At 39.2% G+C, this 14,705-nt stretch overlaps 1 protein-coding gene across 1 annotated transcript; it reads left to right on the top strand.

Moving 5' to 3' along the window:
• The first annotated feature begins 3,093 nt into the window (after positions 1–3,093).
• On the top strand, positions 3,094–13,945 carry LOC109039539 (uncharacterized). Its single transcript, XM_019055038.2, has 4 exons — positions 3,094–3,308; positions 4,805–4,977; positions 10,336–10,449; positions 13,688–13,945. The coding sequence occupies exons 1-4, from the start codon at positions 3,180–3,182 to the stop codon at positions 13,821–13,823; spliced, it is 552 nt and encodes a 183-aa protein (XP_018910583.2). The 5' UTR covers positions 3,094–3,179; the 3' UTR covers positions 13,824–13,945.
• Positions 13,946–14,705: the final 760 nt, after the last annotated feature.

The raw sequence follows: 14,705 nt of genomic DNA, 5'->3' as shown, positions 1-14,705 counted from the left end.
CAACAATTGACATTGAGTAGTCCTTTGGTATGAAATAGAGCAAGGGGAAGAAAGCGCTTTGATGACGGCGCAGAGATACAACTATTCGTGCTGGATGGATGTCCATGTTGCACCTGCAAAATTGAAGGCGCCGTAGCGCGAGGCGTGAACTCGCAATGCGCCGCTCTAAGCTGCCGATGAAGTGTCACTCGGATTCGAAAAAGTTAAAAATTGAGGTTAAATTCCGTCTTTCCTATCTGCAGCTGTGTTGCTCATGTAGCCTTTGATGCATTGCTACAAATAAGACCAACTGAATCAACACGACATAGAAATAGGGCAAGGGAAAGGATGGCGTTGATGACGGCGCAAAGATACAACTATTCGTGCTTGATGGATGTCCGTGTTGCATTTGCAAAATTTAAGGCGCCTCGGTGCAAGGCGTGACTCTCAATGCTCCGCTCTACGCTGCGGATGAGGTGTCGCTCGCATTCGGAAAAAAAGCTAAAAATTGAGGTCCTATTAGGTCTCTCCTATCCTTCGCTGTGTTGCTCACGTATAGCCTTTGAAGTACCACTACAAACGAAAGGAAAATATACGTCAAACTTATATCCTTTTGTAGGGTTTCAGGACATTTTGTCAACGATTTTTTGTCCCTTGCACCTTTTTTGTCCAGTAATTTACGCCCACACGTAAAATAAGTGTCCAAGCGTTATATTTTAGTCGGTATGTAAAATTATATTGACAATATGGAAATGAGAATTATACTTTCTCCTTTTGAATCATCTTTTTAAATTGTCATTGGTGAATATTTGGTTTTATTTCTATCCTTAAAGTATTCGATGTACAATATACCTTATATATGTATAGGTACTTTTTTTATTTTTTTAATTTTTTCTTTACGAAATTATTACTTCATTTTGAAAACATTTATATTTTTACTTAGGATTAATACACTGTAGTAACCTATTCTATCAATAAAGAAAAAAAAAATTTTAAAACGTGGTAAATATTTGTAAAACATTTTCCAAGCGACATTAATCTCAATGAGCCGCAGCTGTGCCGACAGAAACTGCAAAAATGAATAAAAGAGGGGAAAAACCAAGAAGCACGCAATATTTAGTTTTAACCCATTTGTACATCGATCTTTTAAAGTCAAATACGTCAAATTTTGAGCGTTTGGTTGCGTGTACACCTCGCTGCAGCACAGTAACAGCACAAAATGTAAAAGAAAAAATTAAAATGCTTTGGAAATCATTAAATTTGACACGGAACCACCAATATATACAAAACACACATTATATTACTATTATCCTTTGATAAATTGATACATATTTTCTCCTCATCAGTTTAAATGAGAATAATCAAAATGAAAAAAAAATAAAAAAAAAAAAAACAAAAAAAAAATCAAATTAAAAAACGCTGACTATGCGAGTATAAATATTAAAGCGTAACAGAGCGGAGCGGCGTGCTGCCAGCACGAGAGGCTCACTGGCGCCTACAAACCTAAGTGGATACTTCACGCATTGCACAATGCTTGAAGTATCCACTTAGGTTTGTAGGCGCCAATGCGCGTTTGGCGCTGGCCGCCCGCCCGCCGTGCGGTGGCGCCTGAAGCAACTATTTCACAACAGAGGTGTTGCACAAGAAATTGAACGTATTAAGAATGACAGGCATTCTTTAAAAGTATAGATCTTTCCTCGCAAAATAAATCAAGATACTTATTGTACACAGGAAAAATCTAAGAGCCTACAGCTGAGGCAAATCTAGAGGTTTATCCGGTTCAGGTATGGCAAGGTGGGAATTTCTTGAAAGATAATTAAGTCCTGTTACACCAAAGAGGTGTGGAGAGTTTTAGTGAATTTTGTCTCATGGAAATGACGCTCCCCCATTTTTACCAAAACTCTCAACTAAATACTCCGTTGGACCAAACAGAGGAGAAAAAAAAAAAAAACAAAAAAAAAAACAAGCAAACCCTCATTCTTCCAAGACATTTTACATTTTCATCCAAAAACGTCGTGAGCAATTGTCGTTTGTATTTACATGTGGGCCAATTAACTTTGGGTCTTAACTGACACATGGACCAAAACTCCTGTGCCGAAAAAACGCATGAACGTAAATTACTGGAAAAAACAGGTGCGGGGACAAAAAATCGTTGACGAAATGTCCTATAACCTTTTGTAGTAATGCTCCACTCATGATACGTCGTGAATCTACGAGTGATGGAAAAATGAATGGTACTCCTTGTTTAATACTTATTACTACTTATCACTATAATTACTATAATATTATATTACTATATATACTTACATTAGATTTTATAGAAATTGATTTTATTTGTGCGATTGGCAATGCCTGGAAAACTGGGCGAGACGTCCCGGCTTGGCCTTAAATTCATGTCTTCCAGCCTCGTCTCCGCGTTATTTCCTTGTCTTCCCTATATTCTTTGCTATACCTACACGTAGCAAATTTTTGAAATAAAATCAGTCTTAAGTTTAGGTTACACATTTTTTAATAGAGATGTCGCAGGCAAATAGTAAAATCAGGCAGTTTGTTAAATGCCTATGCAAACAGTTAAATATTCTGACTTATATTGAAATTCTGATTATTTTCCTAATTTCAGACAAAATAATTCATTGCTCCTGCAAGAAAAAATTCTCAGCAAAAATTTGCACACACAATAATATTTTAAACAATTTTTAGCTACTGAAGAGACACTGATCTTGAAATTTTCAGCAAGTCGTAAAATACAGAATTTTTGGGATTTCAACATTAAAAAGTATGAGAAGCAATTGGAGAGGAAGAGACAAAAAGAGTTCGTAGGTTTGATGAGCTATTTTTCCGAAAACAGTAAAACATCGTGAGCTCTTCGCCATAAATTCACAAAATTTTGTAGACCGTTAAAATTTGACTATCTGCCTAAGCATTTGACAAAATGCCTGATTTCACTATTTGCCTGCAACGGAGACACAACAAGTCCTTCCTTATGTTATTCAAAGAGACATAAAAGAAGGAAAAAAGAGGGGAAAAAACTGACAACCTGGTCGATGAAGTGTGAATGGTCGGAAACACTGCTCTAGTGTTTGCTAAATCCTCAAACCTATCCCCCTCTCTCTCTCTAAGCTCGTACAGAAGAGCTGACTATGAGTTGGACTCAAGTGGTGTGAAAGCGGTGGCCGCCAAGGATCGGATGCGGAAGTGAAATGGCTAAGTTCGATTCCTTATCGAGAAGTGTGTTTTTGAATCTATTAGTTTGTCTATGTGCAACGACCGTTCATTGCAACACCCGCGTAAAACGCTACCTCACATACCCGCCCAACTCAGCTATCGTGGTAAGTATACATCGTAATATCTAATTAAGTAAAGTGGGCGTTTTATTATCTACGGTAAGAAAATTAAGTAGATTAGTTGTACCGATTTAACAGAAACGTATTGAGTGGCATTTTGACATAAAAAAACGCAATGGAAGTTTCGAATTCAACTAGTCGTGAATGTTCTCCTGCCAAACATTCTGAGTCGCGAAAAACATTTCGAACTTGATTATACTCGTTAAACGTTGTCCTCAACATTGAGTCTGCTATTGAACTTCAAACCTCTTCCTCTCGGTTCAAACTTGGTGCAATTCGGTGTGTTTCTGTTGATGAACTTGGCCCGGTCTGAAGGTAAATGTGAATTTAAGAAGTTGGCGAGATGGTGCTGGGTCCACACCATTTCGCGGGGAAATCAAAGCCAAGAAGTTTCAAAAATTATAATTAGAGTCAAAAATAAATTATTTTCAGTTTATTTTTGACTTTAATTATAATTTTTGGAACTTCTTGGCTTTGATATCCCCGGGAAATGGTGTTGACCCAGCACCATTTCTCCACCTTGTTACGTTCAGTATTCGGGCCACTTCTTAGTATTTTTTTCTCATTTGTGAATTTAAGCAGATGTGGTCAATTTCTTTTACTCTGATTTTGAATATTTTTCTAGTGACATGCACTCGTGATTTTTTCTTAAGATGAAAATGCTTGTTCCCAGTTTTTCGTAATGGTGACTTTACCACAGATCTCATGGACTAACTCGTTGTCTCTTATTTAAAGCGGGCTTTTATCCATATACTTAGCAATGTAATAATTTAACGAGTTTGCCATGAATAAAATTACAACCATGACTCTAGGTCAATACAATAGGTCCCGGGTTTAAATCCCAGTGGTGGCGAAAAATTTTCATGGAACTGACGAGTGGATCTGCTGCAGAAACAGATTCCTGAAAATTGGAGAGCCTAGAGCATGGATGTGCACTAACCTAACCCGATGCTCATTCAAGATTGCAGAATCCTCAAATGGACGAAAGACCTCAAATAACTTAAGAAGAAGAAGAAGGAAAAAAAGAGAAAAAAAGTACAACTACTCGTATTTTAAGCTGATTAAAGTTTGAAACTGTTGGTGTTTTTGTCACTTGAATTAACTGTGGCAGTTGCTTGGGTCGTTTTTTTATTTTAAAATATTCAAATCATAAAATTGAACCGCACTAAACAAATCCGAAAAACTCCCTTTTTCATGTAATTCTGGATTTTTTATTTCCTGTTTTGCATGAATAAGAAGGATAATCAAAACAAGTTTACCTCTAAACAATTTTGACAACTTTTGATAATTATGTAGTGTGGTGTGACAATCCAATATTTAAGATCTATCTTTCAATACCTTTCTGTGGGTATTCATGAAATATTTCACGATTTTATTTTTCACAAAATTTCGCCAATCGGCAGCAGCATGATTTTGTACTGCACTTCTATGATTTCTGGGTCGATGTTCCTTCGTTCTCTCATATGTTACTGTCTTTTCAGTTGACCATGTCTTTGCTGAAGATCATGCCTCTTGGCCACGGTGCCAACTCGATGACTGAGTTCGATCTCATTCACCCTTTACCAGATGGAACAAAACAAGCAGTACCGAGTCGTAACAAGCACAAAAGAGAGCGGAGGGACCTTCTCCAGCAGCTGGAAACAATTCTTGAAGAGTAAGTTTTCACGGAAGCACGATGCAACGGAGTGTACAAATAGGATGTCCGAAAGTTGATGTACCACAATTTGGGGGCTTATACTGGAGGTCAACATAAGACTCCTATTCTATTTAAGTTCCTCTGAAATCGCTTTCCTGTGGCGCTAGAGTCCATCAAAGTCGTGGATTTTTTTCCAAAATTCGTTCATAACTCTTTTCGAAGGGCCAAATGTCGAGTGAAAATTGAATTACAAGGAGGAACATTACAAAGTGGAAATTGTGCATGCAAGAATTCGCTGTACGACGAAAAAGTTACACCCATTTTTACGGTACCACCACTTTTCCATAAAAGCGTTGACCTATGAAAGCACAAGGAATAAAGAGCACATTAAAAAGTACTCGCTTCACTCATTTAGACTTACATTTGACGCATTGAAAAAAAGTTTTATACCAATTTCAGGAAAGAAGTCACAACTTTAACGAGCTCCGGCGCAAAAAAAAATCGATTTTGAAGAAAATTTCAAAAAGAAAAAGTTTTACTTTGACTTTAAAAGTGGTTCCTATGAATTATAGCGCATTAACCAATAGGTACTTTATGCTGAAATGAAACAGAAATTTTTTACTATGAAATTTGTCATATTTTCACATGATTTGGTCAGTGCAAAAAACCGATTTCAAAGCATCAATGAAAGATAAATGCATCAAGGAGACAGGTTATTTGCAATGCAACGGATAATTGCAACTCATTTGAACTCATTTCGATGGGAGCCCCTTCAATTAGTGGAAAGGCAACATACACAACACTCCGATACAGTGGCAATATTCCACCATGTAAACCATGTAATCGCAGTCAGTGTTAGTGGCACACGTCAAATTTAAAGAATCGTTGACTGATGCTTTTATCTTATACTTAAGCCGAAAATAGTGAATAATGTCCAGAACCACGGTCCAGTGCATACACGTGGTTTTTTCTTCCACTGGTTCCTCAGTGATGAAAGTCATTGCAACCAATTGAAACGTTTGCATCAGTTGAGGACTTTTTCGGTAAAATGGAGTAAGAAGCTTACAATGCTGCTAAGATTGTACCATATTTCATGGCGTTTTCCGGCAGACGATATTCATTCATAGTCGATTTTCTTTCTAACGATAGTGAGGAAAAACTCGGCTCAGATTCAGAGAAAAATTCATAGCAGAACTATCGGATAAGTTTTACTTACAACTAGAGAAGTAAACGTTGCACAATCTTAGCACCAGCATTAGAAGCCTCATTCACCCTTTTACCGAAAAATGACTCAATTACTGATGAATCCATGCCTGATGCCTGAAGAAACCATGGAATGAACTACCGACGTGGATGACGTCATATACAGCTATTTTTACGAGGCGATATTTCTGTTAATGTCGGATGGACGTGAAAATGTTCCGTTAGGGCAGATCTCATTATATTTGCCAGTCTTTAGGATTAATCGTCAAGTATGATTCTGTGACCAGCGCAACTGACCCATTTAGATAAGACTTCAGTCCTATTCAGCCAGTTCTCTATTTATGATGGCTCGAGAGCACAGGTGACTCTATGCAGTGCTGGAGACTTGAACGAACGGGTATGAAAAAGCAAGCAATGGCCGCAAGTTCGAATATTGTTCACTGTTTTCTTAGCAGTGTGAGATTGATAACCACAGCTAAATGGCATGCTCCATTTGCTAGGGTGTGTGTGCGTGTGTTTTCGTGGGTAGAATTCTCTTCCAAGCCTCAAGTCTTTGCATACTTTGCAACGAATTATTTGCGCGTTCAATACAATCCATTTACAATTATATGTTGCCAATCTGGCAACCTAAACCATCAATACACCATGCTGTAACTTGTGCGAATGACCCATTCGGTCTACTTCGTCTTTTCTTTCAACGGTTTGCCACGGTGGAAAAACGTCGTTTGAAGACTCAGATGTTGCCAGATTTCTTCTGTTAAAAACATGTTTTTGAGGAAGCTAGGCATCTAATTTACTTTTAATTTGCAGCAATATTCGATTCAATTGTTCAGAAAATTTTTGAACGTTTATAAAATTAGAGCTTACAAGTTTTCCAGGATATTCGGCGATGGTCGAGTTTTCATACGGTATTTTTCCTTGACGCTTCTGCGGTATTGATATGCGAACACAGTAAAATTATGCGGTTGTAACGCCTTGATGCAACTATTCGAACTCTGTGGACACCCGTGTTGCATTCTAAAAATTGAAGGCGCTCCGGTCATGCTTGCCTATGAAGTAGTGCTCGCAGCCACACGCTGAAACGACTTGGTGTGGCTGTAGTACACAGTGGCGTGGTGTGCTTTGCGATACATCGATTGTTATGCCATTTAAACCTATGGAAAAGGATCAATAAACAGGAAAACAGGGTGTTCGCAGTGAACACCTTAATAATCGATTCTTTACCATAGGTTTAAATGGCATAACAATCGATACGTCGCAATTCACGCCACGCCACTGGTAGTATATGGTGTCCTGCGGGCTGATTGTTGTAATTTTGTGTTTGTCGATCGGTTAGCACAAGGAGAATGGAATCATTCGATTGGGTCGGTGTTCTAAATTGGAAGTATTTCTGTCAAACGGAACTAAGCGCCAAATTGAGTTCCTTTTGAGGATTTTATAATCATTGCGAGTATAGGACGGAACGAGCATCGCGTTCCGCATGCAGCACCCGCCAATCCAAGCCCCCCTCTCCCTTCTCCCCCAACGGCGCTTAGTTCCGTTTGATAGAAATACGTCCAGTTGAGAGTTTTGTTGTACCGATAAAACATGGATTAATATGACGGGATTTGAAAGGGTGGATAAAGTATCGGCAAGTCAAGAGGTGCCTCTGGCTTCTTATTGATTACACCCTTTGATGACACAACAAAACGCACAAATCGAAGCACCGACCAATCACATAACTTCATTCTCCTTAGGATTGTCCTATCTGGTGGAAGAACACAAAATGTTAACGATCAGGCTGCTGATATGTGAAATAGGTGCAAAAATATATTTTCCTGTCCTCTAGCTTCAGTTTTTTTTCTGAGTATTTCATCTTTCCTCATATTCGTAGCGGTGCGCCTCACGCTGCTGTGTGCAGTGCTTCACGCCGAAAGAGCGCCTTCTATTTTGTCACATGCAACATGCGTGTCCACTGAGTACGAGTATCAAGGAGATTTTACTAACATCATGGAATGTGTTGCTCATGTAGACCGAGATGTTAGCATCGGAGGCCCTCTCCGCCCAGTCTTGTTTGACCCGATTGTCGTTTACATAAAATACAGGGTGTTCGAAAAGTCCCCTCCCCCCCCTCTAACTTTTGACCTAATTGAGGTAGAGATTTGAAACTTGGAGGGTGTTCCTAGATCAACGGGAGCTACTTTTTGACCCCCCCCCCCAAAATTTTGGGGGGCCCCATTTTGGGGGGGTTACGGACCCTAACTTTTAATTTCCAAATGGGAAGACCCCCTTTGTGATACCTCGTTCGAAAGAACATAAAAAAAGAAAATTTTTCGCGCAAACCGGAAGTCATTATCTCAAACCGTTTCAAAATGGCGGCCGGTCAAAGTTCCAAATGACCGAAAATTGGCACCTCTGCTATTTGCACATGGATTTGCTTGAAACTCGGTATCTGGAGGTATTTTGGCACGAGAAAAACGAATTTAACGTTAGATTTTCAAAAAAACGCTAATTTTTCAAAATGGCGACCGGTTTAGGCTCAAAAAGGCCGAAAATTTGACAAACTCGATTTTTTTGCCAATGGATTCACCTGAAATTCGGTATCTGAGGGTATTTTGACCCGAGAATAACGAATTCAACGTTAGATTTTTAAACAAACCCTAATTTTTTAAAATGGCCCCCGATTAAAGTTCAAAATGGTCAACAATTGGCAACCTCGACTTTTTGCCAATAGATTCGCCTGAAACTCGGTGAAATAACGTCGAATTCGTTTGTCTCCCACACAGATACCCTCAAACACCGAGTTTGAGGCGAATCTATCGGCAAAAAGTCGAGGTTGCCAATTGTTGACCATTTTGAACTTTAATCGGGGGCCATTTTAAAAAATTAGGGTTTGTTTAAAAATCTAACGTTGAATTCGTTATTCTCGGGTCAAAATACCCCCAGACACCGAATTTCAGGTGAATCTATTGGCAAAAAAATCGAGTTTGTCAAATTTTCGGCCTTCTTGAGCCTAAACCGGTCGCCATTTTGAAAAATTAGGGTTTTTTTGAAAATCTAACGTTAAATTCGTTTTTCTCGTGCCAAAATACCTCCAGATACAGAGTTTCAAGCAAATCCATGTGCAAATAGCAGAGGTGCCAATTTTCGGTCATTTGGAACTTTGACCGGCCGCCATTTTGAAACGGTTTGAGATAATGACTTCCGGTTTGCGCGAAAAATTTTCTTTTTTTATGTTCTTTCGAACGAGGTATCACAGAGGGGGTCTTCCCATTTGAAAATTAAAAGTTAGGGTCCGTAACCCCCCCCCCCCCAAATGGGGCCCCCCAAAATTTTGGGGGGGTCAAAAAGTAGCTCCCTTTGATCTAGGAACACCCTCCAAGTTTCAAATCTCTACCTCAATTAGGTCAAAAGTTAGAGGGGGGGGGAGGGGACTTTTCGAACACCCTGTATGTCGTTTATATCATGTTCATATTATATATATCGTAATGCATAAAATTGAGAATGAAGGCCAATTTAAAATGCTAAAATATTTTGAAGTTTTTGGTAAAGAAAAAAATTAGTACACGGTGTCCGAGACCACCCGTGCCAAGCTTTTTTCTCCATTAGTTTAGTTTTTAGATCGGATGATGTTTGGGACGGGAGACTTTAATACCTACTGCCGTGCTACGGAAGAACTCCGTATGAACAATCAAGAGTCGTCGAATTCCCTCGAAAATAACGTGTATTTATTAGGAAAGTTATGCATAGGTATTTCTCTTCGAAATTTTCAGGTATTTTAGATTACAGATTGCGACAAAATTGTCTGAAAATTTGTAAAAAAATATATTCACAATTTTCCCCGTTAATTCATTTTTTAATGAAGGAATTTTGGCAAAGCCTAGATGTTCATATGAAGTTTTTCCTTAGCACGGCATAATAGGGAATGGACCAGAGTCTTTTGATTAAAATTACACTATTTTCTTATTCAAAAGAATTCCCCAAAAAGGTTTCCTAAACCGAGTATTTTAAGAGTTTTTTTTACATACGATTTACGAACGCTTAAAATTTACACGTTTTTTACATTTCTTTTAACAACTTTATGTAGAAATTTTTTAAGAGCCATTGCTACTAAATAGACCTCCTTTTCGTGTCAGCAATTTCAGAAGTGCCGGGCGTTAGCATTATACGATTTTCTTCTGATGTTTATGACAGGCAGGAGTTCGGCGGGCGATCGTGCATACAAAAAGCTATTTGTGAGGCTGGTCGTTTGACAGTTGATGCTAACGAAGATAATCTTGTCAAAGAGTTATTCCAGCTGGTTTTCAAGTAAGTAGCAGACCTCTCATTGGGTAGCAGGTTAAAGGAAGATGTATTAGTATTACCTTCGTAACCAGGGCCGGATTTACCTACATACCGCCCATGGGCCGCCTGTATTTTGCCGCCCCTTCTCATTCGTTTTGAAACATCGATACAAACCATCAAGTGAACGTGCCGGAAGAGGAGGGGTGTATGAGACGCGTTTACTAGCGTTGGGCACATTTTTTGTGAAAGCCCTGTCAACATTAGCAAAAGTTAACGGAACTTAGCGCGAAAATAAAGTTCCGTAAACCTATCTCTGTGTGGACGAGGCCTTTTATTTGTAAGAAAAGTGCGAAAAAATTATGAAAGAACATGAATGTGGATTATGATTTTAATTTCCTCGACCGCGGCAGCCGAACTTTGACTGGCGCAATGCGTGAAGTATCCCACGCCGACCGCACTCTTTTTGACGCAATGCGTGAAGTATTCATGCAACCTTGTGGGCGCTAATATGTGTATCGTGCTGACCGGCTTGCCGAGGGCTCCTCCTTTCCACCTCCAGTCCTCGTCATCATTACTCTCTGCACCGCGCCGCTCCAAGCCAAAATGCGTGTTTGGTTTCTCTTTCAACTAGACTAATGAAAAGGCGCTCCTTCTGTAGCACCGAAAGACGAATAGATTAAAAGTTACTATACATTAACTCTCAGGAAATGAGAGATTTTTTCACCTTTTCTCGATTGTAATTTTTTTTTTTCTGAATCAGATATTTTCTTGATATCTACATTTGAAAAAATTAAAACATTTGCTTGCCTTTTGTTTTTCGGAGAAAAAATTGCCGATTTTAACGGATACTAAGCGTGTCAATTTTATTCCGGAACATATGTTTAGTAACCTTAGACGCAAAAAAAAAAAAAAAAATGCAAGATATTGAAAACACTGTAATCGCGTTAGATGCAACCCCCTCTGTTAAGTGCAATCCAACTAGACCTGTGCGGTGTCCCAAATTCGACTATAAAACATGTCGATAACCCAAGTGCGGAACTGCATGCATATATCTCTTTTTTAATGTTGCAAAACCTGTATTCCTACTTTATTTCTTAGCTAAGCAAAAGCCAACTGTATAATTTGAAATTGAGTTCCGTTTTGCAACTGGGAACTACAGTCTCTTGCTCATTTTAGAAGCAACATATCTGCCATTAATTTCCCCATGCAGATGATTCCCCATGCGGAGTGTTTTTACAGATGAGCCAGACATTATAGTTCTTTATTGCAAAATTCAGTCCGATTAGTACGGAATATTCTGCTGACAGAAGGAAAGTTCGGGAAATTTTCAAGACATTATCTTGATTAGTTTCCGAAAGAGAGAATTCTAGGTGGCGGTAGCCACCCCGGCCCAATCCAAAAAACTCCCCCTAAAAAATGACGAGACCAAATGAAAAAAAAAATAATAATAAGGTATGACAGGAAGTCTTAAACGTCGCCAACAGATACGTTGTTTCGCAGTTGGGCCATCGATCATGTAGTGCGCGGCTTTCTCCTTCTTTTTTGACGAAGCAGGGACTCATTTTCACAGAGCACCTTCTTTTGCTGGGACGAGGTACTGACTCACAGTGTATCGAGTCAACAGTGTATCGAGTCAATTAGAGAGGTCGGACATGAAATTTTTGACTGAAACTGCAAATTTTTATGTTTATTTCGTCGTAGTTTAAATTTCAAGGGGTGCTCGTAGAAGAAAATTGCACGAGGAAACTAACGGAACCACTTTTGGAACCTCAAAGTTTTGTATAAACGGAGTTATTAGCGGTTATTAGCGTTTGAAGTTTCAGAATTTTGTCCGACCTCTCCTATTGACTCGATCCACCGAGCGACTCAACGTTCCCCTCTCGGAAGAAAGTAACTACATTGCAATGTTGCCAGATTTTTCCGTGCAAATTCCATTTCTACCGAGAGAGCTTTGAGAATTTCGGACTAGTATTTTCACCACTTTTTCTTCTGATTTAATGCAAGGAACAGACAAATTTTCGACGAAAATTACGCAGATTTATTCTCGTAAAAAATAAATTTGTTTGAGGCAATTCTGCAACCTTGGAATGGAGTTACGTTCCTTCGTGCGGGAAACGACAAACGGACTATTTATGCTAAAAGGAACTGTGTCTCACGCAAATCCTATGCACTTAGTTCCTTTTAGCATGAATACGTTCAAACTACAGCGAGTTTTATTGAATTACCTTTGCCCGTCAAATCTAAGTATTCGTGTCGTGAAAGGATCTGAAGAGTGCTCGGTGTTTGATTGTTCGTGCTATGCGATCTATTTGGACGTACTTGAGCTAAATGGAACTAAGTGCAATGGACCACTAGACAAGGTACGAATTTAAGCAATCTGATACATGTTTCTTAACCAGAATTTCACGTAGAAAACGATTCACACAACGAAAATTACGGAAACCAACTCCTAACGAAGATATTAACGTTTTTATTTCACATTGGTTACGAGGAATTTGAACTGCCCGCTCACAAGAAACTCAAAACTCTACGTGAGTCAAATCGCCCACTACAACGGTTTCAGCAAGCTTCTCAATCGAGCAATGTTCATTTCCCATCATGTGTTGTTCAAACTATTAGCAATTTGCTATAACTGAGCCAAAGCGTCAAGATTGAGGTTGCCAGATTTTTATATATCAGAGATTGTCATGATAACGCTTAGCGCGCGATGTGAATCACGTAGAGCATTGAGTTTTCATGAGCGGGTGGTTTGAATTCACGCATTAAGAATCATTAAATATCTTCGTAAGGAGTTAATTTCGGTAATTTTCGTTGTGTGCATCGTGTTTTACGTAAAATTTTGGTTGAGAAACATGTATCAGAATGCTGAAATTCGTACCTTATCTAGTGGTCCATTGGAAAGATGGGGTGTGCTCGTTAGTTGCATATGAATGAATGGGGGTTTTAAAGCGCCAGTGACGTCAGCGTCGACGACCGAGACCGAGGAAGACGAGGAGATCGTCGTCAGGGCGCTTTAACTCATGAGCCCTGTCCACAACGTTCTCGTCATATGTCCACGGCTCACGAGTCAGCGCTCAGTTCCTTTTTATTTAATGTCAAATCCCGCTTTTCGGTTTTCTCAAAAGGAACTTTATCCACTTGTACATTGTTTCTTATCCAGCTCACCACGGGCACACCCCATCTTTCCACTTGCACATAGCTCCTTTCAGCATAAATACGTCCATTTGGTCTCTATCTACCGGCTTTAATTACTTTTTTCCAGGCCTCTGGAGAACGGACCATACGTGTGTCGAGAATCGCTGGGACAAAACTGCCCCTTTTCGCCATTGAATACCGTTCTGGCGTGGACTGAACACTTTCGGCAGCAAAATTTACAAATTACGGACAATTTCCAGTAATAATAATTATTTTTCGAGATACGCACTGGACTGAACTAGGCGAAGCAAGAGATCAGGCCACATTTAGAAGCAACATTTCACAATGAGAGCTAGTATTTATGGCTTAAGTATTTTAGAAACAACATATCGACGGTGAAACTACCAAACCACGTATCTCGTTTGCGGTGTTTAAAAATCTAGGCTCACATTTTATTTTTTTTTGAAGTAGACCAAATCAATATCACTCCTTGAAATTTTCACGGAATTTTCTCCGCACAAAGAGGAAAAAACACAGAAATTTTCAAGACTGGATGTTAAGTACCTAGTTTTCCATTTAAAAAATAAAGTATGACAGGAAGTCTGCGACGTCGCAAACCGAGATACGTGGTTTGGTAGTTTCACCGTCGATATCTAAGGTGGAACTGCAAAACCACGTGAATTGGTGTTTTAAAATCTCCACGCTTCCCATTTTTTTTCTTTGAGGACAACATAGGAACTTAAACTTAAAGTTCTCACAGAATTTTCTTTGCACAGAGAAGAAAAAATCGCTGTAGTTATTAAAGCATTCACGTCGAGTAGTTTTTCATTTGATGAATTACTTAGTATAGGAAGTCTACAACGTCGGAAACCGACGTACGTGGTTTGGGAGTTTCACAGTCGATATGTGGTATTAGTGTTCCTACGCATATTGGTATTTTTACTAGTGAGCCAGAGATGGACGTATTTCTGCCAAACGGAACTATGTGCATTATGACGTGAGCTCTGGTATGCATATATTCTTATGGGTCTTAGGGCTCATGTCTTAATGCACCTAGTTCCGTTTGGCAGAAATACATCCAAATAGTCCCCCATTCCAAAATGCGGTCCGTCTTGGGAAAAACTAAGTTGACAATATTAGGTTAT

This window comes from Bemisia tabaci, chromosome 2 (genome assembly GCF_918797505.1).
Source record: "Bemisia tabaci chromosome 2, PGI_BMITA_v3".
Lineage (NCBI taxonomy): Eukaryota > Metazoa > Arthropoda > Insecta > Hemiptera > Aleyrodidae > Bemisia > Bemisia tabaci.
This window is presented reverse-complemented; position numbering and strand designations above follow the sequence as displayed.

What these genes read in the sequence shown, in the direction of transcription:
- LOC109039539 (XM_019055038.2), top strand. Translation starts at nt 3,180, where the DNA reads ATGGCTAAGTTCGATTCCTTATCGAGAAGTGTGTTTTTGAATCTATTA. An exon ending in CGCCCAACTCAGCTATCGTG is followed by an intron (nt 3,309 to 4,804) that starts GTAAGTATACAT and finishes CTGTCTTTTCAG; the next exon opens with TTGACCATGTCTTTGCTGAA. An exon ending in TTATTCCAGCTGGTTTTCAA is followed by an intron (nt 10,450 to 13,687) that starts GTAAGTAGCAGA and finishes ACTTTTTTCCAG; the next exon opens with GCCTCTGGAGAACGGACCAT.